Raw genomic sequence first — 22323 nt, forward strand, 5'->3', positions numbered from 1 at the left:
AAAGGTAAAGAACATCAATAAACATATACGGGCAAGATACTCATTGCCCTCACTGTTACCTAGGATCTTGGTTTTGGCTGAAAAGTAAATATCCCGATGACTGACTCCAGAGGTGTATAAATAAGTGCTGCTGCTCTTCCGCATACGGAGTACAACCTTAGTCGATTCTTCGATCTGCATACTTCTCTAAACTCCAATTGTTCAAGTAGCAGATATCCAATGAACGTCCATTGACAAGGGTAGTCCAGGAGCTGCAGTCCATGTGAGACACATACCGACGAGGGCTGGCTGAGTTTATAAAACTACGTATCATCCAACGCCAGCGCCCCCAAATCACTAATTCGATCTCAGGCTTGTTTACTCTTATTTTCAGCCGCACGCCATGTATAGAAGCTAAGTATCACTCTTGAGCCGTCACACTTCCCAGAAGCAGTAGCATACCGGGAACTTGCTTCGCGACAGGCGAGCATGGCCCGATATTCTCAGACCCAAGCAGACTCAAAACTGGCAAAAAGAAATGATCACGCTGGGGATCGAACCCAGAATCTTCTGATTCGTCAGACGCCTTGCCATTGGGCCACTCAGACGCCTTGCCATTGGGCCACGCGACCTCGCTCTTGAATGATTCCTGGTGTCCAAAATCCCGTCCAAGATTGTGGATGACACAGACGTATGTACCTCAAGCGCGATTAAAAACTCCTGGGGTCGTATACTGTTCGCTGTACATCTGCTCTTGTTGTACAGGTGAAAATTACCGTAGTATGCCCCTGTAGTCGACCTATTCTGAGTCCGCAGTTCCCAAGTTACCTCATTGCTGGTAGGATTGTCAGTTGCGAAGTTAAGCTTTCCGGTATATCAATGATGAAGGTATGTTGAAAGTGATATGCCAGACACACCACGTTGCGCTTGCGCTTCATAAGCACAATAGGTCGAGTTAGAAACATCTGCCTAATCCATGACTATGGACCTTGTAGGGCGCGCGCTTCGTGTAGCGATAAAGTGCATTAATCCTGCCAGACGACAGTCCATTAACGCGTGTTCTCTTCGGGATACATTTGTATACTGAAGTTATCCAAGAGAACAGGAAGCGAAGATGTATATATAGAACGGTCAGAAGTAAATAGAAACCAACATTTCCATGTCGCGATAAGAATTGGTGTAAAACATCGGAGGTTTGAAGTGCTCTGGCGTCACGGAGATGGCAGAATGCATAACGCGGTGTAGAGTCGTAGACTCAAGAGCGCATAAAACGAGCCCTGTTGTCTAGCCAATCATGGCTCAAGGGAGTTACACAAAGACTCGACCAATCATTAACCGCAATACAACCACAAACTAATCAAGTTGAGAATGTGATACTTCTCTCGCTGACAACAATCCTATATACATATGTATTATAAGGGTTTGTTCTTTTGACATTTCTGATCTTCAGCATAAAGGTCTGTGTGTGTCAAAGGATATCCCAATATCGAAATCATTCTCAGACTTAAACGCCTGGCAACCTGACCAAAGCACTACCCGGGCCTAATCTTTCTACAGAAAAGCATAACTAGGTACTATTAGAATGGCATTATCCAAATATTGTTATGCGTGGTAATGTAATGTCCTATCCAAGCGCAAAAGGCAGCATATGCTCCTAGTAAGGAGGGTTAAGACTGCTAACTGTCGGAACCAAAAAGAATGATCACGCTGGGGATCGAACCCAGAATCTTCTGATTCTCAGACGCCTTGCCATTGGGCCACCCTTCACTCTTGAACTTGAACGCAGTATTCAGTACCATCTCTCTGGAGTTGTGTCGAATTGATGCTTGACGACGCCTGTTCTTTTTGCTGGTTTGACTGTGGCTGCGGGCCTTGATCTTGAAATAGGGTTTGGCTTTGTTTTTAATACTCAGTGGCTAAGTCTTTGGCTTTTCTTTGTTAGGTTATGACTATAGCGAATTATTGAGGCAGAAAAGGCATAGAGCCGATCGAGTGGTACCTGGAAATTGATTGTTCTATTTGTCTTGGTGTCTACCGTCGGCGAACCTATAAACTAATTCCGTCGTCTAATAAACACCGGATTAACATGGAATGACATATGGGAACCCTGTTCCATAACATCTGGTCTTGGGTTTTCAACCATGAAACCGCTGTTCAAAAATTTCATTGTCCTTCAGGGTAACGCTTTGGCACATGCATGATTACAACATCAATATTAGTACCTGAACTCAAGCCATAATGACTCAATTGCATATCGGGAAACAATCGCTCTTTCGCACTGCAAGCCTTAGTTCTTCTTCCGTTGTTTATCAAGGTTCTAAACACCAAACCTTGGGATACATACATAGTATGCGTTGTATCCGTCATGACAAGATGAAAGCCCCACAAAAAAGTCAATGACTCCCCTCCGGCGTCGGACTCAGCAATCAAAAAGTGTTAAACACCACATCTTAAAGAGCCACGCATCCTCATTACTTCCCAGTCCATAAGGAGACAGATCACCACCAAAATGGCTCCCTTCAACCTCGAAAGCTGTGCCAGGCCAAACATCTTAGCCCTCCAGCCATATCGCTGCGCGCGAGAGCATGTTGCCCCTCCCCCGCATTAGAGCAACGACTAACTTTCCCCAGTGACTACAAGGATGACGGCACCAATATCCTTCTCGACGCAAATGAGAACGCGTATGGCCCTTCTCTGAGTGCAGACGTCGCAGGGAAGGCTGCGAATGGTGTGGAGGTCGACTTGCTGGGCCTGCACCGTTATCCTGATCCTCACCAGGAACCTTTGAAGAAGCAGCTCTGCGAGCTACGAAACACCCACGCCCACACAGATAAGATGCTCAAGCCTGAGAATTTGTTTGTGGGTGTTGGTAGTGATGAGGCTATCGATGCTCTGCTGCGATGCTTCTGCGTTCCCGGAAAGGACCGCATCCTCACATGCCCGCCTACGTATGGCATGTATTCTGTGTCTGCACAGGTCAACGACGTGGCTCTCGTCAAAGTTCCTCTTTTAGAACCTCCCACCTTCAGCATAGATGTTCCAGCTGTGATGGAAGCCCTGGAAAACGAGTCCAACATCAAGCTTGTCTACCTTTGCTCGCCTGGAAACCCCACCGGTTCAGTCCTTGCTAAGTCAGACGTTCAGCAGATTCTGGATCACCCAACATGGAACGGCGTTGTCGTTCTCGACGAAGCATATATCGACTTTGCCCCCGAAGATGCTTCCCTGGCTGAATGGGTGACCGAGTTTCCTAACCTCGTCGTTATGCAAACCCTCTCCAAAGCCTTTGGTATGGCTGGCATCCGACTCGGTGCTGCATTCACATCGCCCCCTATTGCACGACTTCTCAACAGTCTCAAGGCGCCTTACAATATCTCCAGCCCCACAAGTGCCCTTGCGTCCTACGCTGTTTCCGAAAAGGGACTCGCTATTATGCGAGACCATCGTGCGCGCCTTCTAGAGCAGCGTGATCGTCTTATCAAGGAACTTCCAAAAATCCCTGGTGTTGGTCGTCTACGAGGTGGCACTGAAAGCAACTTTTTGCTTTACGAAATGCTCAACACTGTAGGCGAGCCGGATAATACTGTCGCGTTGGCCGTATATGAGAAGCTTGCTGAGGGTAAAGGTGTCGTTGTGCGATTCAGGGGAAAAGAGCACGGATGCCAAGGATGTCTACGAATTACAGTCGGCACAGACGCCGAGGTGACAAGATTTCTGGAGTCACTAAAGACGACGTTGGCTGAGGTGAGAGGCTCGTAAACTGGAGCACCGAATAGGAAAAGGGCGATAAAACGACGACGTTCTACGTTGAATCCAGACCTTCTAGACGTAATCTCGTGGAATTAATAAAAGCAACACTCAGAGCATGAGCGTTTTATACCAAAGTGGTCTCTCAGACCGGTTATCCAAATGCCCGACGCCAGTTCCATTCTATATCTATAAAGTCTAATGAATATCCAATACGTTTTTTTAGGCCCATCCCAAGAACATGAGGACACTTCCAATACTGACCGAAGCCAGAACGAGATCCGCCCGGGGGATACTAGCAGCATCCTTACTCTTGGTGGGCTGAGCTGCAGTTGCTGATGATGTCTCTGATGAGGACGTTGGTGTACTCGTAGTTTTGGACTCGTCCTTGTCCATGGCAGCCCAGTCTGTGCTGCGGACAACCTTGACATCATCGCCCTTGAGTGGTGCAGGAGCATCACTTAGCAACAGGCCCTGAACAGCTTCAAGAGCGCACATTTGCTGCCCAAGACCGGGATTTCCATCAAAACCCGCGTTGTACCATCGCATACCACACTCACGGCCAGACTTCCCTCCTGTGCATGTTTGGACAGCAGCCTTGGCCGATGGAAGAAGATGAGCATGGACATACTCCTTCAGAGCGGGCTGCATCTGAATAGACAGGTACATGAACCGTGCTAGATAACCCTTGAAGGTGGACATGTCGTCGTTGCATGTGTTGACAGTCTCGCAAGCAGCCTCGTACATGACATTGGTCGCGTTGGGAAATGGTGAAAAGAACCAATCGGTGCCCTCTAAGAGGCGCTTTGAGCGGTCGACCCATTCTGGCTTCTCGGTGTAGTTGGCGAGAACCGCCGCGCCGTAAAGATATATACCGCTGGTGTAGGTAAAAGAATGGTATGTTGTCTTCTGGCAGTTGTCATCTACACTGGCGCCGTCATAGACGTGATAATTGCGGTGATCGATGAAGCCTACTTCCCAAGACCAGTCCCAGATCTTGAGAGCCCAATCAAGATATTTGTTATCGCCAGTGATACGAGCTAAACGTGCAGCGAGTTGGAAGAAACCGCCATTGCTGACCGAGTTTTTGTAGGTCATGCCATTCGGGTTAGTTGGGTAGATCTGCCACAAGAGGCCACCGCCACAAGCTGTTGTATTCCATCGACCCGCAAGCTCGTTGAACACGTTGATGCTGATATCGAGCCACGACGGGAGGCTCTTGTTGGGCTGAGGGAAGTTTCGCTCAGCAGCGGAGAGGACAGCTGAGCCCCAGAAGAAGAGATCATCATTACCCTCCTCGTCAGCATGCTCTGCAGGCATGTAGTCCTTGCCAGTGCCGAGATTTGTAGGCCCCAGAAGAGCCTGGATGACCACATCATTGTAACTGTAATCTCCGGTAAGGTGGTAGTAGTCGAGCATGACACCCCATAGGGCACCAGCTACCCACCAGTAGTATGGATCTTGAAGGTCGCCGAGATCTTTGGGTACTGATGATGTGTTGCCACTGTAGTACTTCATGGCATCGAAGGCGAGGGTGCCTGCTACATCTCGGATTGAATCTGAAATGGTTAGTGAACCGGAGCACCAGTTGACTGCAGAATATACCTGGATTTGCCGTGTCAAGTGAACTGGGAGGCGTTTTGGTAGCGACGGCTATCGAAGCCAAACTGGCCAAGGCGATGAACTTCATAATGTATCTATTGTCGATGATGGTATGGTGTATGGTGTCTATTTGAGTATGCTTCAGATTCTTGATCGCTCAGCGATAGTCTTCTCCTGGAAGATTGATGCAAGTCTTTTGGGTGCTGGCAGCAAGTTGATAGTTTTCATAAGGTAAGTCCGATAATGAGTGTAAGTCCACGGTAAGCAATATGGAATGAGAGTCTTAATATTCGAGAAAGAGCGACGCGTTCAAGTCAAAGAAATCAAGCTACCACAGGGTACAAGAGAAAAAATCAGGCGTGAGAGTTGAGTACGCCTTCGGGGGCATGAAAAGTCAGATAAGAAGAAATAAGAAACGAAGGAGGGGCCACCGAAAGATAAAAATACGATCACAGCTGAGGGAACGGGAATACGAGAACGCAATGAGCTAAAGCTGAAGCTCCAAGGACGTTCGTTCTTTTCAGTCTGGACTGGGCTAGTCCAAAACGTTGATAGACGATGGGGGCTAGTCTAGGTATTAATACATGATACCCTTGCTTGGCGGACTGTTTTTAGAGTTAGACACACAGGGAGGATATCTTGAGGAACGAATGACGAATCATGCTGGTTCAGGCGTAGACTAAGACTTTAGCTGATGAGCCTCAGACAAAGTCAACCGTTGAATGATGACCTCTACATTCTATGGAGAATGGGTTAACGAGCTCTCCCCGCAGACGGACGTGGCAATGAACACAACCCCTGGAGGCCCTGCTCTCGGCGATCAGCCGTTGATTGTGGCCAGTAGAACATGTCATCCTGTTGGTGTTACAGACGCAAAGAACCGGCTGTTTCTACTGGCCGCGCGGGTAGAGGATTGACAGTCACCAAACAGCGGTTTTTGTTTCCCAGGGATATGGATCTAGTGCAAGGTACTGTAGGATCCAGGGGTAAATGCCACTAAACTCTAGCTGGTAGATACCGCTGTGGAGGGGATTGGTCGGCGTCAAAAGTTGGAGAAAGAGCCTTGGCGCCACCATGTTCATGCCCTGACTAGAGGGCTTGGGGATTATCGCAGAGCATTGAAGGCTGATACTCTTCTGGGAGAACTGGCGAAACAGTACCGGTGCTTCTAGAGAGTGATGTTCTCTGCTGCGTAACCATGCATCATCCAAACTCGAGCAACACAAACTCAATATCCTTGCCCATCAACTCTGCATTAACGTTACGGTCCTCATCTCCACTGCCCCCACCCCCAGCAACCTTTCTTTTCCCTGCCCTTGCATGGGCTTTCGCAGAAATGATCGTCTCGAAGCCTGACTCACTGACGAAACGCGATGCTCAAAAAAAGGAGATCTTGAAACACGAAACAACGCCCGACGTTTCTCTCGTCTGATCTTGATTGCACCGTTTCCGACTTTGCCGTGCTGTCATACGGCACTTTTCCCCCCAACTCAGACACGTGGAAATACTTGAAAGTCGCATTCTTATAGGACTCGAAGTAAAAGCATCTGTAATGTCAGCCTAGGTCTGTGCATGATTTACGAGATTCGGGTCGGTTCCGACATTGGAAGAAGCTCAAGGCCAAGCTTCTTGTCTTACATGTGGAGATGCAGGCGGAATTTAAGATCCTCACACTCTTGGTGGCAGCAAAAAACTCAGGACTTCATTCCTAAGTGATAAAAATATCTAGGTAAATCCAGAAGATCCCAGGAAAATTCTTGCGGCTCTTGTAGATATTTATTTCTGTCCCCCGATTTAGGATCTTAGTCTTCTGACAGACCAAGGACTCTTTTGTAAGTTCTGTTGTACGAGAGCGTTGTTTCCCATGTCTCGGAACCTTGAGATTGCTAAAAATGCAGTCTTCGTATGGCTGTGAAGCTACCGGAGCTTGGCCGGATGTTGTCGTCCTTTTTGAGCCTCCTTGCAAGCCCGTCAGCAGTATTAATTAGCTGTCTTGCCGTGCCACCGTCTTATCTTAGTGAGACTACTCCGTGCCTCCGGTGTAGTTCTGGATCAGGTCTCAGAACCAGGGACCGGCCGCTTCTCATTCAGATCAAGTTATTTTAAATTTATTGAACCTGATAGGCAGAGCCTTGGGCGTCCATGAGCTGACTCTCTTCTTCGGATGATATTGTTGTTGGCTGGAAAAGTTGATGAGCAAGGCATACTCTTGCGGCCGCTTGTAGACACTAAATGCTACAGTGCGTCGGCCTTTGCGGTTCAAGACATGGCTGGTCGCCATGTCTCTCAAACATCTTATCCCTTCTCTCTGCCATTTCCCGTTCTTCGCCTCCATTCCCAGTGCCGCGTAATCATCAAGTAATGCATGTAGAAAGTTAATAATAAGCACAAAATAACAAAAACGAATCTTATATTTCGACCGAATTATAGATTGTGCTCACACTCATGAGTTTCTGAAGCATCCGGCTGCTCATGAACGACAGATCGATAATACAAGGAACAGCCAAATCTCGTAAGGCTGAGAGAACGGCTGATTTAGTCAGAGCCTACTCTGTACAGTAAGAGTGAAGAAAGAGGCTTCTTTGCTAACAAATCAACGCCAGCTCTGTGTCGCTGAGCTTAAACTGCCTAAGCGACGCGTGGCCGAAAGAGGAAATTTCGAAATACAACCTCGCCTGAACCGGTGATTTGAGAACATGGGTAAAAGGATATTATTCCAGTGATAAACGGAGCTTCTTCAGAGTCGTTGTGTTGTATCAAGCAAGCTAGGAACCGGGTCGTAGTGATAGACTGACACGTCAGCTCAGGTATCGTGTACCAGCAATATGTTATGTATGTCAAGGCAAATATATCTATTGCATAAACAATTTTCCCTGACAACCCGGGATAGATATTTATCTGTACTGAGAAGCAACCCAAGAGTATTATGTATATCAACTTTCGTTGAGGCGAGCGGGAGCGCAGCCAGCAATGCGGCCCATAGTGTAACCACATCACCATGAAAGTTCAAGATGTGATATCTCAACGCTTCTGCAGCGCAACTCGAATTTGCAAAAGACACAACCCAACTACTGATTCGTGTCTATCTTGTCATGCTAAAAGCGTCTCCGTAAGTGCAAAAGTGAATGCGTGATTCATGGTTGAAGTTTCATGTGAGAGAATACGTTTGGAACCCAAAAATGAAGTTAATTCGACACAGGCAGGATTTGAACCTACGAACGCGAACGTAACAGATGTCTAGAACCTCTAGGAGGTCCGTTCAAGTCTGTCGCCTTAACCACTCGGCCACTGTGCCTCGTTTCGTTGATGGTGTTGGGATCGACTATTTCGGAATTTGAGGCATTTTCCACACGTCTGTGCTGAAAGTGGATACTCTCGTTTTAAGCACGAAACCCCCACAATTCTCTGAAGCTTAGCCCCACTGTGGAATTCCAAGAATTGAGATCGCAATTGCACATTTCCCGTTATGCACTGTTGTGACTGTCACTCTGATTTTTCGATAGCATTGCTTTCCGGAAGCCTCTCAGAATAGCCTTCTGAATTCTTCAGTCACCTCTTTATTGATGTTGTTCTTCAGGAGCAGAGGTCTGTCTTTGGGGAAAACAAGGTTATGCCGATGATGGCCACAGTGGCTTTGTCCACACCACACCAGCTGGGACACACAAAGTTCAACCACGTCGACAAGTTTCCACTCGTGGGCGTTGTTCCAAAAGTCACCAATGAGCTTCACTCAACCTAAATTGTCAAGAGAACTTGTAACAATGTGCGAACGTTGTTATTTCGGCACGCGTCACAGTCCGGCCGGGATTCCCGGACCGGAAAAGTGGGACATGTCCGGTCGTGATAGCATCGGGCCGTCCATAAAGGATGGGACAGAACTCTTCTCTTCCCTTTGGAGAGTTCTGACTTGTCATCTCCACAACCGATTCCGCTGAAAATCGAAGCTCAACTCTCCATGCCCGAACATGGCCTTCGCTTGATGATGATATCCCGAAGAAGGAGCTCTAACTCACCTGTAGACGTTTTTATACAAATGCAGTAGGCCACTTGCTACATTAATAGACAGTGTTCCTCGCTATATTTCTTAGCCTTACTCTTAGTATTTGCCATATTTCGATCCTGTCATGGAAATGGTCACCCGATGTCATTATGTCGACTAGACTTCTGTTGGAAATACCCAGGTATGCGTGAATCAGCATCCACCATCGGTTACAGGATAATATCAAGACACAAACCTGAGACCTCGAGGAACCAGAATTACCTAAATTCATCGCCAGACCGTTACTCATCAGACCTTACGCTCGTCTTAGAACAATATGATCCTGGCTCGTCAAGTTTGCTATCAATTTTGGCTAATCTTAGCTAATATGAGAGCAGGATGTATTAAACATGATCGAAATTCAACAAAGAAAATTGCTCGCTTGCTCCTGAAACCCATCATAAATCGTGTTCTTATCAGTAAATGATCCAGTTATTAAAAAGTCCAACCAACCACCAAAGTGCAACAAGCAGCAAGTAAAGCAGCTTTGAAGGAGACGCTCAAACTTGCTCCAGCACTATCACCGTTTGTCGCTATCGGCATGGACACGAAGTCTGTCGGTGTACTCGAAACTGCTGTAACAGGGTCCGGGTCATGGGGCAGTTCGCCCATTGTTAGGACACCCCATTCTACTTCGCTGCCGGAATAAGTTGATGTCCATGTCACTTCGGTTGGACCTGTATGTACACCATCATTATAGCCCTCGTTGAAACTTGAGTACCCGGAACAAGTGGCCCTTGTCGTGCCTTGTAGGTTGCACTCTAGGTTTGCGGTGCTGCCCCATGTTAGCATTGGTATGTCGTAGGTACACAGAGAACATACAGTCTTGATGTATGCGTGCCATGGAAGCGAACAGTATTAGGCCCTTCGACGAAAACGAAAGGGAACTCAAGGGATAAGTCACACTCTGGAGGGTCTGAGTCGTCTGTATCTGGGCAGAATATTGTGTATGTTGTTTCCTTAGCTTCCGCATCCTGGTGTGTGTTAGCAATAATGATAACCTCTGCAAAGACTGTCGACTCACGCTTGAGATGACGCTACCGCGCACAATAGACCACGAGTCTTCGTCGTAATAGGGCAGATAAACAGGTGCTGTCGTTACAGCAGGCGGTTTCTCGCTAGCATATGCGACGCTATTCGCAGCCAAAAACGCCAGCCAAACTGACTTGGAGCGTGGGGACATGATTGAGTGGCTTGCCGTGCAGGGATGAAAAGAGTTTGTAGAGGCCAGTCTAGCCAATCAGAGCTTGTGGAAATGCAGAGCGAAGATCGTGGTTACAAAGATGCGCCCGCAAACAAGGGTTATCGATCGTCAAGGTATGCATGCGCAGACAAGTCAAGACAAGAATTGCTCGAGCGCGAAATGATGACCTTTTTAACAGCTCCTTTTCTCAAGAAACCGGGTTGGGAGGGGCCAGAGGCCAGCCAAGCATCAGCGGAGAGTGCCAAGGTCTGGGCGGCCGAGGTTGAATTGAGGTTGTGAGCTAATAGGTGGTGATGGAAATTTTGGTGAGTAAAATGTCGACGAAACAGGAGCACGTTAGAAGAGCTGGATATAAAAGAACGAAACATTTTCAACAGAAACGATGATACCTTGATATATTCATCCGGAAATCGGCTACAGGAAATGTCAGACGGACAAATTTATCATGACACGCCAAGACTGAGCTTTGTCTAGAATCCGATGCCAAGACGGACGCTGAGTGCCAAGAAGGATCCAATTTTTGTGACATCCCAGTAATAAATGTTGCATTCAGCAGTACATAACAATTCAACGAGAGAAAATGTGAAATAAAAAATGTCTATCTAGCTTAAATCTCAGAAATCACCCAGAAAAACCACCGTGAGTTCTTGCACTACTATATGGCTAAAGTTTGCTGTTGCGGCCCACCATCGTTCAATTATATCCTAACATTGATACACGATTGACGGCCAAACGCGGCCTTGCCATGCAACCTTTCATGTACGAAGCTGCGACCCCAAGATCATTCTCTAGTATCTATCGGAGATAAATGATATCAAGTTTGTGACTGAATAACCCACAACTCAGCTGAAAACATGCCGCCTGACAGCATGCACATCTGCCAAGCCTTTATGCAACAATCACCACGATCAAGGTTGAAGCTTAACTTTCCAGGAACAAGGTACTAGGGGAACGGCCGAAGACATGTTTATGATCTATTACGAGGAGGGGCCCCATCTTACCAAGTGAGGGAGTTATATATATTTCTTTCTAAGTACAATAACTACTGATAATGAATCAGGATAGCATTAATAATTTAGTTTTCCTTTTATAAATGCGGGCATGAACTACTTGTGGCGGGCATTGAGCCATGCAAGTTCTCGCCGTCTAAGTATGGCGAGCCCTAGCGAAGCAGTCATGCCAATGATGCATTTGGACACGGTCAAGGGCCTTGCCGTCCTTGATCTTCCTGGCATCATAGTTCTCGAGACAGATAGCCTAAATAGCAATGAAGGGCAGATGTGTCTTGAGAAGTCCAGTCCATACACAGAGTATCCATGCTGCTCTCATCCGCAGAGTAGAGGCTAGAGGTCTCGCTGGAACGTCCAACGATATACGGGCAGCTTGTAGGTGACAAAGTTCACTTTGCCCTCAACTTGGCGCTGTGACAACTTGATAGCACGCTCGACGAGCTCACCCTGAGGGCTGAGGTCCATATATCTGACAATAGAGAGATTCAAGCGCTATATGGGAAACTGTGTCAGGATACTGACCGTTGTAAATGGCGGCTGACCAGTCTTGAGACTCACGTTCGCGGATGGGTCAAACCTTGGAGTCGAAGGCCATGACTTCAAGGTCGGTGGTGTAACTGGGAGTGCCCTTGTCGGTTAAGTTCATTGAGACCTGAAGGTATAGGTGGAGATGTATTCATTCGATGATGGTTATGGACATTATTGGAAGGTCTTTATCACAGTTTCGGTTACTGTTGTGTTACAGCCTATGCTGCTACATAGGAAAGGCCAGTGTTGGATTTTTATTTGACACTCCTACAACGGAAGCAGAAGTCAGTCTTGTGTTAACATCCCGACACCAATGGTTTTAGATCCAGATCTCTATCTCGTGTCATGCAGTCACATTGTGTCTCGCTAAGCTCATAGCCTCCTCTCCCGCGAACCCAAACAATCTATTTCAAGAACCATACAAATGTACCATGGTGTTTGATCTATCAAATTTTTAACTCAAGACTGCTATAGTGGCACTCCGGTTCCCTGTAGAACCAAATAGGTCCATCGCCTCAATGGTATCTTCTCAATCTTCTTTGAGTGAAGCATCTCTACAGCAACTTCGATATCAGGATACTTTACGAGAGTTTTCTTCGCATTGGCGAAGAGAGTTCACAGATATGTCACCCAGTGACTGGGGAGCCACAGTTCCTCTCGGAAAATAAGTCATAACTTCAAGCAACATCATGGTATCTTGAAACTGGTCTATTACTAATTTAAAGAGGCGATCTAATCTAGAGAAAATGTTAGGCAGCCTCACAAGGATGACCCTTAGCGAGAGGCTTTAACAGCACCTTGCCTGTTCCTTGGTTAAGTAGGTAGGTAGAGGGGAGAAAACTCAAGGCCTTAATCCTAAATAATAAAACAATTTAAGTAAGTTGATATAAATTTAGGATATCTTTACCAAGTTTCGGATATCTTTACTAAGTTTAGAATATCTCTTACTGAGTTTAGTTTAATACCTGCTAGGAAAGTCTGATATTTCTGGCTCTCGAGGCTTGACTCTTATCAACATCATGGGTCTTATTCAAGGAATCAAGAGCTAGGATCTAACAGTGGTCTGACAGGCGCCACCCCCGTAAAACTAACGCGATTCAATCAATGCTTCACTAGAAAGGATCAATAGCTCCAACGGCTTTGTCAATGACAGACGCCATCTGTACGCCAAATACGAAAATAAGCATCCCCCACAGTATCTCATCTGGATGTCACTGACACGGTTATTGACTTTAATCTATTTAACTTTTCTCTATTTAATGTCACCCGCGTATCTTCTCCAATTTTCTCCCGCCCTACGAGGCCCGAGTGGGTGGTACCAAGGCGGATACTCGGAACAAGGGCCGTTTTAATCTCCTTTTTAAGTCCGTAATAAGGTATCGGAGTGTTTTATTCGAGCATAGCGTTGTCGTTAAGCGGCCGCCGAAGGATTCAATCAATTAAAGCAACCGGTGAGTCTCTAACGCTTTGAAACTAACGTTAGTTGAATAGGGGAGGCTCTTTTTTTCTTAAAGCCTCGCTTGCTTCGTCGTTCTCTTTAGTCAACCATCGTTCGTTCAGCATTCAACCCAATACATTCATTCATTCATTCATTTGCTGCACAGTCACTCTTTAACAAACACTCACAATGGCTCGATCTCTTGCTCTTCTCGCTGGTGCCCTCGCCACTGTTGCGGCCCAGACAACAACCGTTGAATTCCTCCTCCCCATGTTCGATCCTCAGCCTCTTGAAGGCTCTGTTGTTGCCGTCAAGGGCGGCGCGACTACTCTTGCTATTCACTGCCCTGATGCGAAGGCGACAAACTGCGGCCTTGCCAGCACCAGCACCATTATTGGTGGCCCCTCTACCATTGAGTACACTTACACCATGCATCCTGATGTTGATGGATTCGGTGGCGGTGAAATGTAAGCAACTTATTCACATATTTTCATGACTCCAATGCCTAACAAATCACCAGTAAGCAAAACATGGGTTGCGTCCTGGACCCCAAGAAGGATGTCGCTACCTGTTCCGTCCACCAAGTCGCAGTCCTGTCTGGTATTACCGATGTCACATCCATGACTGATAGTGTGAGTGGCTACAAGTCGCTTCTTATGCCCATTACTGTTACCGCTGGCGTCAACAAGCTCAACGGCAACGATGATGCTTCCGCTACCGAGGCCGCTGGCTCCGAGGCTACTTCTGCCGATAAACCCAAGGACACCGGTGCCAAGGCCACTGATACCGCCGACGCCACTTCTTCTTCTTCTGATGCTAGTGCTACTCCCGTGAGCTCCGACAATGCTGCTGGTCCTATGATTACCCAGAATGCTGTTCTTGCTGCGGCTGCTGTTGTTGGTGGTGCTGCTGCTATGTTGTTGTAGATGTGAGCATGTGGTTTGGACAAGCGTTATGTAGTAATGATGCCTAATTGAACATTTTTGAATTCAGGGCCAAATTATGACATGCAATGCCAATCTAGGTAGTGACAATCGATCGACGAAGTAAGGTTTCGGCAATCAGCGCCACACCCTAACACTATTGACAATAGCTCCATCCTGACAGCCAGCCACGCATGTCACGCATTGGACGACGGATACTGAGAATAGCACTCATTGAGTCACTGTTGATCAGCTTAAGTGTAGTATGGGCCTCTTGTTAATTGGGCTATAAAAGCAACACTCCCAAATGGTAGAAATAAGACTGAGTCCACCAATAACCGCCATGATAAAGCAAGAACAATGCATAACATCTCACTAAAGAACGACCAATCTGTGAACAACAAGAGGATGCAAACAAAAAGACAAGAAGAAAAGGGTATCACGTATGCGCATGATATATTCAAGGTTCACTCAGTTGCGGTCCTCTCGTCCATCAAGCCAACTGGTACACTGGATGCAGCGAATAGACTAGATAGTGTTAGTTGCAAGTCCATCTTGAGGTTCGACCGTCTCACCTTTTCGTTGATGCGCTGTCTGCAGTACTTGCATTTCTTCGTGTGCTTGATGATGGGTTCGGATGAAGCAAGCTGCCACAAGTGCGCGAGTCCATAGAGAGCGATGCCCAGCACAAGAAAGGATATCATTTGGCCAACAAAAGATCTAACAGCGTGAGTTTTCATATCCTGAAGCCTTTGGGAATGCCTACCCATATGCTAGGACAACAGCACCGTCCTCTTGCGCCTGATGAAGGGTGTTGTAGCCGGTTGTCTTATTGTAGTTTGGTCCTTTTTGCAGAACGGCAAATTTCTCCTCCATATTTCTGTTGAGTGGGAGGAGAACCGAGATAGGGGGCATTAATACATCGCTCACGAAAGACTTTACTAAATCTGTGAATGCGGCCGCGAGACTATGCAGTGTGTTAGCCGCCTTCACCGCGAATCCAGGAGACTTCATACATCAAACCAACGGCAATCTTGAGGATATCATCTTGAAACGCAAAGTCGACAAAGCCCTCCCAGAAGCGCTTAACTCTCTTGTGGCCTCGACCAAGCAGGGACTCTGACTCTCCCGAGCCAGACTCCTCGTCGTGAGATCTACCAGGCATGATGCGATAGTTTGGACGTGATGTTCTCCAAAGACCAGACAGCCAGGACATGGGCAAGGAGTCAAATGATCGAGTGCTGCTTATGTTTAGATAACCAGAATGCTACCAATGCTATAACGACTTAGGCATGGAAGCTAGAATCAAGGACCAGGTGCCGAAGTGACACGCGCTAGACGCGGTTGTGGTTAATGCTTATGACGTCATGTGTACTCTACCGCACTTACAGGGTAACTGACTGTCTCATACCACCTTCAATTACAACCATACAGATAGATCAGTAATCTAGTATCCGTATATGTCAATACATTCGAGGAGCTGGCAATTGGTAAGTAGAACATGATAACGTACATGGGTTGCTAAGTGCTTTGAAGGGTCTCTGGCCATTGTTAGTGACTCTTCTCGCGAACCTGATCAAATCACACAATATAGTGCTTGTCATAAGCTTAACAAAGAACAGGCTACCTGGGGAAGACGGAAAACTCTAGATCTTGGTCCTAAGTAATAGAAACACTTAGATAACTTAGTATAAGTTTAGGATATATTTAGTATAGACTTAGGATACCCTTTGCTAAGTTTATTTTAATACCCTATATTAAGGTCTGATATTTTCTTGCTCCCCGAGAACATGACAATTTGATTGACAGAACAAACACGTTCGCGTAGAAATTAGATAGGCCAGCTATCGCATTACTATCTGACTCAGTATCTAGATGTACCAATCTTCTGATTTGTATAAAAAAGTCCAATGAGGGAATCATTCTGAAACGGCAAAAGGAAAGTAAAAACACTTTGGTATCATAGTCGCGCCCAATTTGGTTAACAGAAAACCAATCATCAGTCTAGTCATCATGTCTCATCAAATCTAGTAGCTCCCCTTTCGTGGCTTCCACTGTCTCTTCCTCTCACGCCGCATAAGACACAAGTGCATGACCCAGTAGATAGCTGCGATGATCATGAGAGCAGCAGCAGCCCAAGTCAACGCCAGGAACTTATTTCCCACGGACGCCGATAGTCCAACATCATCGCCGACGTCGTTGATCTTGTTTACGCCCTTCTTGCCAGCCACAGTGACGAGAATGCTGGCGATGAGGAGCACAAGTGCGGCGAGACCCGAAAGAATGACGTTGACGGCGTTGACACCGCGCCGAGCGAAGAGGAAGAATGCGCCGGCGCTCGCGACCATGGCGAGGCCGGAGAAACCCACTGCGAGGACATAGAAGACAAATGTAACCAGGAGAGCGGTGTTGAGAAGGTCGATAGAATCTTGGATGTCATCAGGCCAGTTAATGTCAGCAAGATTCAGCTGGAATGGACCGACTTCAAGTTGCTTGTCGAGCATCTCGGTGAGGTTGAAGCGTTCTATAAGATTAGCAATCATTATGAATCGAAGATAGGGCTCTACTCACTCTCGGGGGCAGAGTTGGTGCAGTTTGTGACGTTATATCCAGCACCAGGACTCGTGGCATTGGGCTTGTACTGTCCATCACATGTGGCCATGACATGAATGGAGTACCACTCCGAAATACCAATAGTGTCGGCCAGCTTGTCTGCAACGTCGCCAGTGATGTCGTTGATCTTTCCCTTGACGTCGTCCTTAACTTCGTTCCACTTGTCGGTGACCTTGCCAAAGAAGCCATCGTCTTCATCGTTGTCGTTAGAAGAAGCGTCGCTATCAGTGTCGAGAACGTTATGGCCAATCATCGAAGTGTTGAGCTAAACCGTCAGCCTGAGTTCTTGAGAATTTGCTTCAAACCTACCCGTGCAACGGAGTATTCTTCCATAAACCCTTCCTTATGACCAGCAAAAAGGCATAGCATTGAGAGGATAAAGACCACCATGGACAACACCAGGGGCAAGAGGACGAAGAACCTCGACAACATGGTTACGGCGTATGATACTGCGAAAGCGGAGTGTCTTCAAGTTGTAGAAATACGAAAATCAACAATTCAAAGGAATGTCCAGTAAATACCGGGGAAGTCGTGTTGACTTTGCGGGTGGTGTAGTGAAATAAATACTTGGCTGGTACTGAGACCCTGTCCGTCAATGATGCAAACTCCGACAGCGCATAACCAAGGATGATTCGCGCACAGAGCTTCAGAAGAGTCTACTAAGCCAAGCTAAAAAGAGCACAAACGCCAGAGATTCAGAACAAGCTCAAGGCCGTGTTCATGAGCGCATCGCCGTGCAAATCATGACCCCAAACAACGGCCAAATCCGAAACAGACCAATCATACATGGAGCGCTTGCGTCACTGGCTGGACAGCTTCTTTTGTTTCTTTTCTTGGCTGGGGATTCTTTGAGGGTTGCATCAAGAATGGCTGGGAAAACCGGTTGTGCAGGGGTCAGGGCTGGGATGGACGTCAGCCACTTGATCAATCGACAGTGGACGCGTGTGAAACAAAAGGGGACAGGGGTTAAGAATTGGGTCTGCTTAATCATTGTTTCTATGTTTGTTCTTTATTTCGTGAAAGAGGCCTCTTTCTCGTATTTGATGCACTGTTGATGGTGGACTGTATGGAGTCAGTTGACTGAATCAAGATGGACATGGACCCTGAATATCTTCATTAGAGTTTGTGTATAGTGAAAGCGGGTGAGGCTTGCCGATAGCCCGATCGAGAAGTGATTCACTGCCTCGCTTCTTTGATGCTTGCAAGAGTGAAAGACTTGAATGCCATTCGCCCTCAGTCTGCTCTTCCTGTCTTCTGGCGATCAATGCTGATGATACTGAGAGATTGTCCAACCTGATCTTCCAACCTTGTTATTCTGACTATTCTCGTCCACCCAGCATCCAAGAGCGGGTCATCCGCTCATCTATCCGGTCGGCTTCCGTAGCTCAGTTGGTTAGAGCGTCGTACTAATACTTCAATCCGAGTGTTCGGTAATGCGAAGGTCTCAGGTTCAAGCCCTGGCGGGAGCAATCCCAACGCCTTCCGGATATTTCTTTTTGTTGATTTTTACAATTCTCGAAGAGTGGTTGTGGTCGTGATGTTGACTGGTTATGAAAGTGGCTGGTGTTGAGTAACATAGACACGTAGCACTGTGAGCATGCGTGAACCAGTCGTTACTCAGACTTGTTCTTTGACTATCGGGATGATCGAGTCTTTCTTTGTCACACTGAACACTGAGCCAGAGGCAACCATGATCCCAATTACTTCAACCTCAAGGCTGCAGGTAACTGAGCATTGCAAGTTTGACTACCTTTTACAGGCGATCCCTCTATAGGAACATATTCTCATGGGCTTACTCAACCAAGCTACAGCACTACACTCATTTTTCTAGGCGCTGAAGTCAGAGCCATACCATCGAATGACCTCTCTGACCTAAGAATGCGTCGTCAACTATTGATGATCCACGTTGCCAACGACCCACGTATGACGAGTACAGAGCCCAAATAAAGATGGATAAATGTCGCACAGCTTTAACACAGGTTAGAGACGTGGATTATCTCCATTGAAGCAGATAAATGACTCGTTTACTTCTGGCTCTTCTCCCACCACTTAGAGCAGTGCTTAACGGTTGATGTTCAGCCATTTCAAGCCTCGAACTTTACTGCTCAAAGGCGAGTTAAGAAAATGAAGCTTATTTTTGATCCAGGTTACTTTGCAATGGCCTGGAGACTTGCGCTGTAATGCTACCATCGGTATCCCTGCTTGTATTGATGGTATTGTATGTAATTAAATGGTCATGTTTCAGGAGCCGCTGTCAAGATCTTAGCCAAAGCCAAGACACGGTTATGCTCCCCGGAATCTTCTTCCCGGGGTAACTGACATGGTTGCTATTTTGGGTTGTCTCATCACCATTCTCTGGGGCTGCTTCCATTCCTGATCAAAAAGTCATCTCTGTAGCTAATCGCCTCGAAAGTTCTTCTGGCCGTTTCTTTTGTCGTTGCCAACGGCCAACGGCTATCGGCAAAATGCGCATCCTTAGCCCGATTTGACTTTTCATGGCGTCCTTCGATCGAAAGTCTACGAAGCCGAATCCACACTTACACAAACTTCCTCACACTGGCTGCCTCGATGCTTAACCACATATTTCGCACTACAAGTTCACCACGAACACAGTGTAAGGGAGTGACACGTCCTGGTCTTTCTTTTATCCCGCGAGTGGCGTGTTAGACTTTTTATCGACGACTGATCGGGAAACTGATGAGTGCACCTCAACAACTGACGGACCGACGGAGAGACTTGATATGGACCTATGTTGCCACTGGGTCGCTATGTGGATTCGTAAGTGACCTTGTATTCTTGTAGTAACTATGCAAGTTGAGTGCAGAGTCTGCCTCGATCAGGCCTCGAATTGGCTCGGATGCGTGCGTGTCTGCGTGTACCTGCATGAGTACGTAGAATTATTCGTCTTCGACGTGTCTTCGATCTAGTTGTTGTTCACTTTCTTAAGACAATCTCATTTCCGTCTCTCTTTCTTTGCTGTCCATCTTCCATATTTCTTTCTTGTACCTTTCTCTTTTTTCTAAGGACATACTCTCGTTACCATAGTCCAGAGTTTCTTGTATTTGTGTTACACTATTACCATACCATCAGTCACAATGCCTTCCATCAACATTCTCCTCACAATGGCCCTCGCAGGCTCGGCAAGCGCTGCGTTCCAGGGTTTCAACTATGGTTCCACGTTCACAGATGGGACAGTGAAGGCTCAGTCCGACTTTGAGAACGAGTTCAAGACCGCCGCTGGCCTCGAGGGCACCGGTGGCGCCTTCACCAGTGCCCGCCTCTACACCATGATTCAGGGTGGTTCAACCAATCAGCCCATCTCTGCTATTCCTGCTGCCATCAAGACCAAGACCAGTCTGCTCTTTGGTCTCTGGGCTTCTGGTGACGGCTTCGCCAACGAGATCGCCGCTCTTAAGAACACTGTCGACCAATACTGTGGACAACTTGACAACCTTGTCGCTGGTATCTCTGTTGGAAGTGAGGATCTCTACCGCATTTCCCCAACTGGTATCAAGGCAAACGAGAACCCGGGTGCCAGCCCTGATGTCCTCGTCGACTACATCAAGCAGACTCGTGCTGCTATCAAGGGTACTTGCCTCGAGTCTGTCCCCATCGGTCATGTCGATACATGGACCGCATATGCCAATGCTTCCAACAATGCTGTCATTGAGGCCTGTGACTGGCTTGGCATGGATGCTTATCCTTACTTCGAAGATACCAAGAACAACCCCATCTCAGAGGGTGCAAACCTCTTCAAGGCTGCTTGGAATGAAGTCAAGGCTGTTGCTAAGGGCAAGGCGATCTGGGTCACTGAGACCGGATGGCCCGTCAGCGGCAAGACATATGGCAAGGCTGTTCCCTCTACCGAGAATGCTCGCACGTTCTACGAGGATGTCGGTTGTCCCATGTTTGGAGATATTAATGTCTGGTGGTATACACTCCAGGATTCTGCTCCTCAGACTCCCAACCCCAGCTTTGGCGTCATTGGCTCCGGGTTGACCGAGAAGCCCCTTTATGACCTCAGCTGCGATGAGAAGAGCAAGAAGGGAACTCTGGTCAGCCGTAGCAACGATGCGTCCGGCAATGTCGAGCACCGCTTCGTCAGCCCTTCTTTCGCAACTGGTAACCATACCAACGGAACTGTGCCTGTCGCGCCTAGCACTCCCACTTCTCTTGTCCCCACTTCTTCTTCCACCTCCGGCAACGGTGGTTCTGCCACCACTCCTTTGCCTGGCAGCGGTGCTCAGCAGCTCAACTCAATGGGTGCTGCTGCTGTCGCATTCATTCTTGCCGCTGCTCTGTTATAAGCAGGAGCTCTATGATGAAGTTATGATTTCTTGGATATAGAATCGGAATTGGTAATGGACATTGGGACAGGACAAAACAAGGCGCACCTGAGTATATACATATGAGCACATGATTTACCTATGATGAGAATTGTATAATATGAGTTCTGCAATTTCGAGGCATCGGTCGATTGTGACATTTGATGAGTCAGTTGGCGGCAAAAAACAAGTGACGAGAGCAGGGCTTTATCTAATGGCGCTCTTATGCGAATAATCCCCTCCATGTTTAAGAAGAGACATCAATGCAATATACCTGTCCGTGAAAGAGAAGAACAGCTATCCAAAGTAGGTAGACGATTTGTAATTTTGTAATACTTTATGCCGTGTTATTCTCTGGGATAATGAACAAGTCAATACAGGGGAACTCAATATTAAAAGTAGTTGGCCGAGAGAGCTCCAGAGCTACCTTGCCTATTGACGCCCTCACCAAGGAATCCAATGTGAACCCTGATATTATTATAAGCTTAGGATAATAGTATCTAAATTAAGACTTAATAACCTAAATATAAGGAAATCCCTTCTAAATTATAATAATACTTTATAAAATAATCCTAAAATGATCCTAAAGCTTATTTTTATTTATTTATTTATACAGGTCACGCAAGCAAATGGAGTAAAATTACCAGTTGATGAAGATTATCACTTGCTGTGGAAGCTTTGTGTCAGACCCGAAACAATATTGCCTCTATCGGCAGATTGCGAACAAGCTCTTGATGAGCTTAAGTAAGTGCCTGAGAGGGCTCTTTCCTTCTCTAAGGTATCAACAACAACGGTACCTACCTTAGGTAACCGCAAGCTGACGATGTATTCCTTCCCTTTTTCATTCTTAGCAGCAACATCTGCAAGTGACGATTTCATCTCTCTTTTCTTCTTCGGCCATCTTCATCAACCACA

The 22323-nt window shown here is 46.9% G+C and overlaps 7 protein-coding genes across 7 annotated transcripts; 3 read left to right on the forward strand and 4 right to left on the reverse strand.

The window, feature by feature from the left end:
• Window positions 1-2120: 2120 nt before the first annotated feature.
• FSUBG_3606 (histidinol-phosphate aminotransferase) lies at window positions 2121-3738 on the forward strand (the record flags this gene model as incomplete). The annotated part of the gene is made up of 2 exons (XM_036681505.1): window positions 2121-2157; window positions 2462-3738. The coding sequence occupies 2 exons, from the start codon at window positions 2121-2123 to the stop codon at window positions 3736-3738; spliced, it is 1314 nt and encodes a 437-aa protein (XP_036540970.1).
• Window positions 3739-3948: 210 nt separating this feature from the next.
• FSUBG_3607 (DFG5) lies at window positions 3949-5416 on the reverse strand (the record flags this gene model as incomplete). Its single annotated transcript, XM_036681506.1, has 2 exons — window positions 3949-5285; window positions 5332-5416. 2 exons carry the CDS (start codon window positions 5414-5416, stop codon window positions 3949-3951), a joined length of 1422 nt encoding a protein of 473 aa, XP_036540971.1.
• A 4386-nt stretch (window positions 5417-9802) lies between these two features.
• FSUBG_3608 (uncharacterized protein) lies at window positions 9803-10550 on the reverse strand (the record flags this gene model as incomplete). The annotated part of the gene is made up of 3 exons (XM_036681507.1): window positions 9803-10142; window positions 10190-10341; window positions 10392-10550. 3 exons carry the CDS (start codon window positions 10548-10550, stop codon window positions 9803-9805), a joined length of 651 nt encoding a protein of 216 aa, XP_036540972.1.
• A 3186-nt stretch (window positions 10551-13736) lies between these two features.
• FSUBG_3609 (uncharacterized protein) lies at window positions 13737-14473 on the forward strand (the record flags this gene model as incomplete). The annotated part of the gene is made up of 2 exons (XM_036681508.1): window positions 13737-14014; window positions 14068-14473. 2 exons carry the CDS (start codon window positions 13737-13739, stop codon window positions 14471-14473), a joined length of 684 nt encoding a protein of 227 aa, XP_036540973.1.
• A 468-nt stretch (window positions 14474-14941) lies between these two features.
• FSUBG_3610 (large conductance mechanosensitive channel) lies at window positions 14942-15635 on the reverse strand (the record flags this gene model as incomplete). Its single annotated transcript, XM_036681510.1, has 4 exons — window positions 14942-14998; window positions 15046-15190; window positions 15237-15437; window positions 15487-15635. 4 exons carry the CDS (start codon window positions 15633-15635, stop codon window positions 14942-14944), a joined length of 552 nt encoding a protein of 183 aa, XP_036540974.1.
• An 862-nt stretch (window positions 15636-16497) lies between these two features.
• FSUBG_3611 (uncharacterized protein) lies at window positions 16498-17515 on the reverse strand (the record flags this gene model as incomplete). Its single annotated transcript, XM_036681511.1, has 3 exons — window positions 16498-16994; window positions 17042-17348; window positions 17393-17515. 3 exons carry the CDS (start codon window positions 17513-17515, stop codon window positions 16498-16500), a joined length of 927 nt encoding a protein of 308 aa, XP_036540975.1.
• Window positions 17516-20178: 2663 nt separating this feature from the next.
• Window positions 20179-21390, forward strand: FSUBG_3612 (murein transglycosylase; the record flags this gene model as incomplete). The annotated part of the gene is made up of 1 exon (XM_036681512.1): window positions 20179-21390. The coding sequence occupies one exon, from the start codon at window positions 20179-20181 to the stop codon at window positions 21388-21390; it is 1212 nt and encodes a 403-aa protein (XP_036540976.1).
• Window positions 21391-22323: the final 933 nt, after the last annotated feature.

This window comes from Fusarium subglutinans (assembly GCF_013396075.1).
Source record: "Fusarium subglutinans strain NRRL 66333 chromosome Unknown NRRL66333_c0000030, whole genome shotgun sequence".
In the NCBI taxonomy this organism is placed as follows: Eukaryota; Fungi; Ascomycota; class Sordariomycetes; order Hypocreales; family Nectriaceae; genus Fusarium; species Fusarium subglutinans.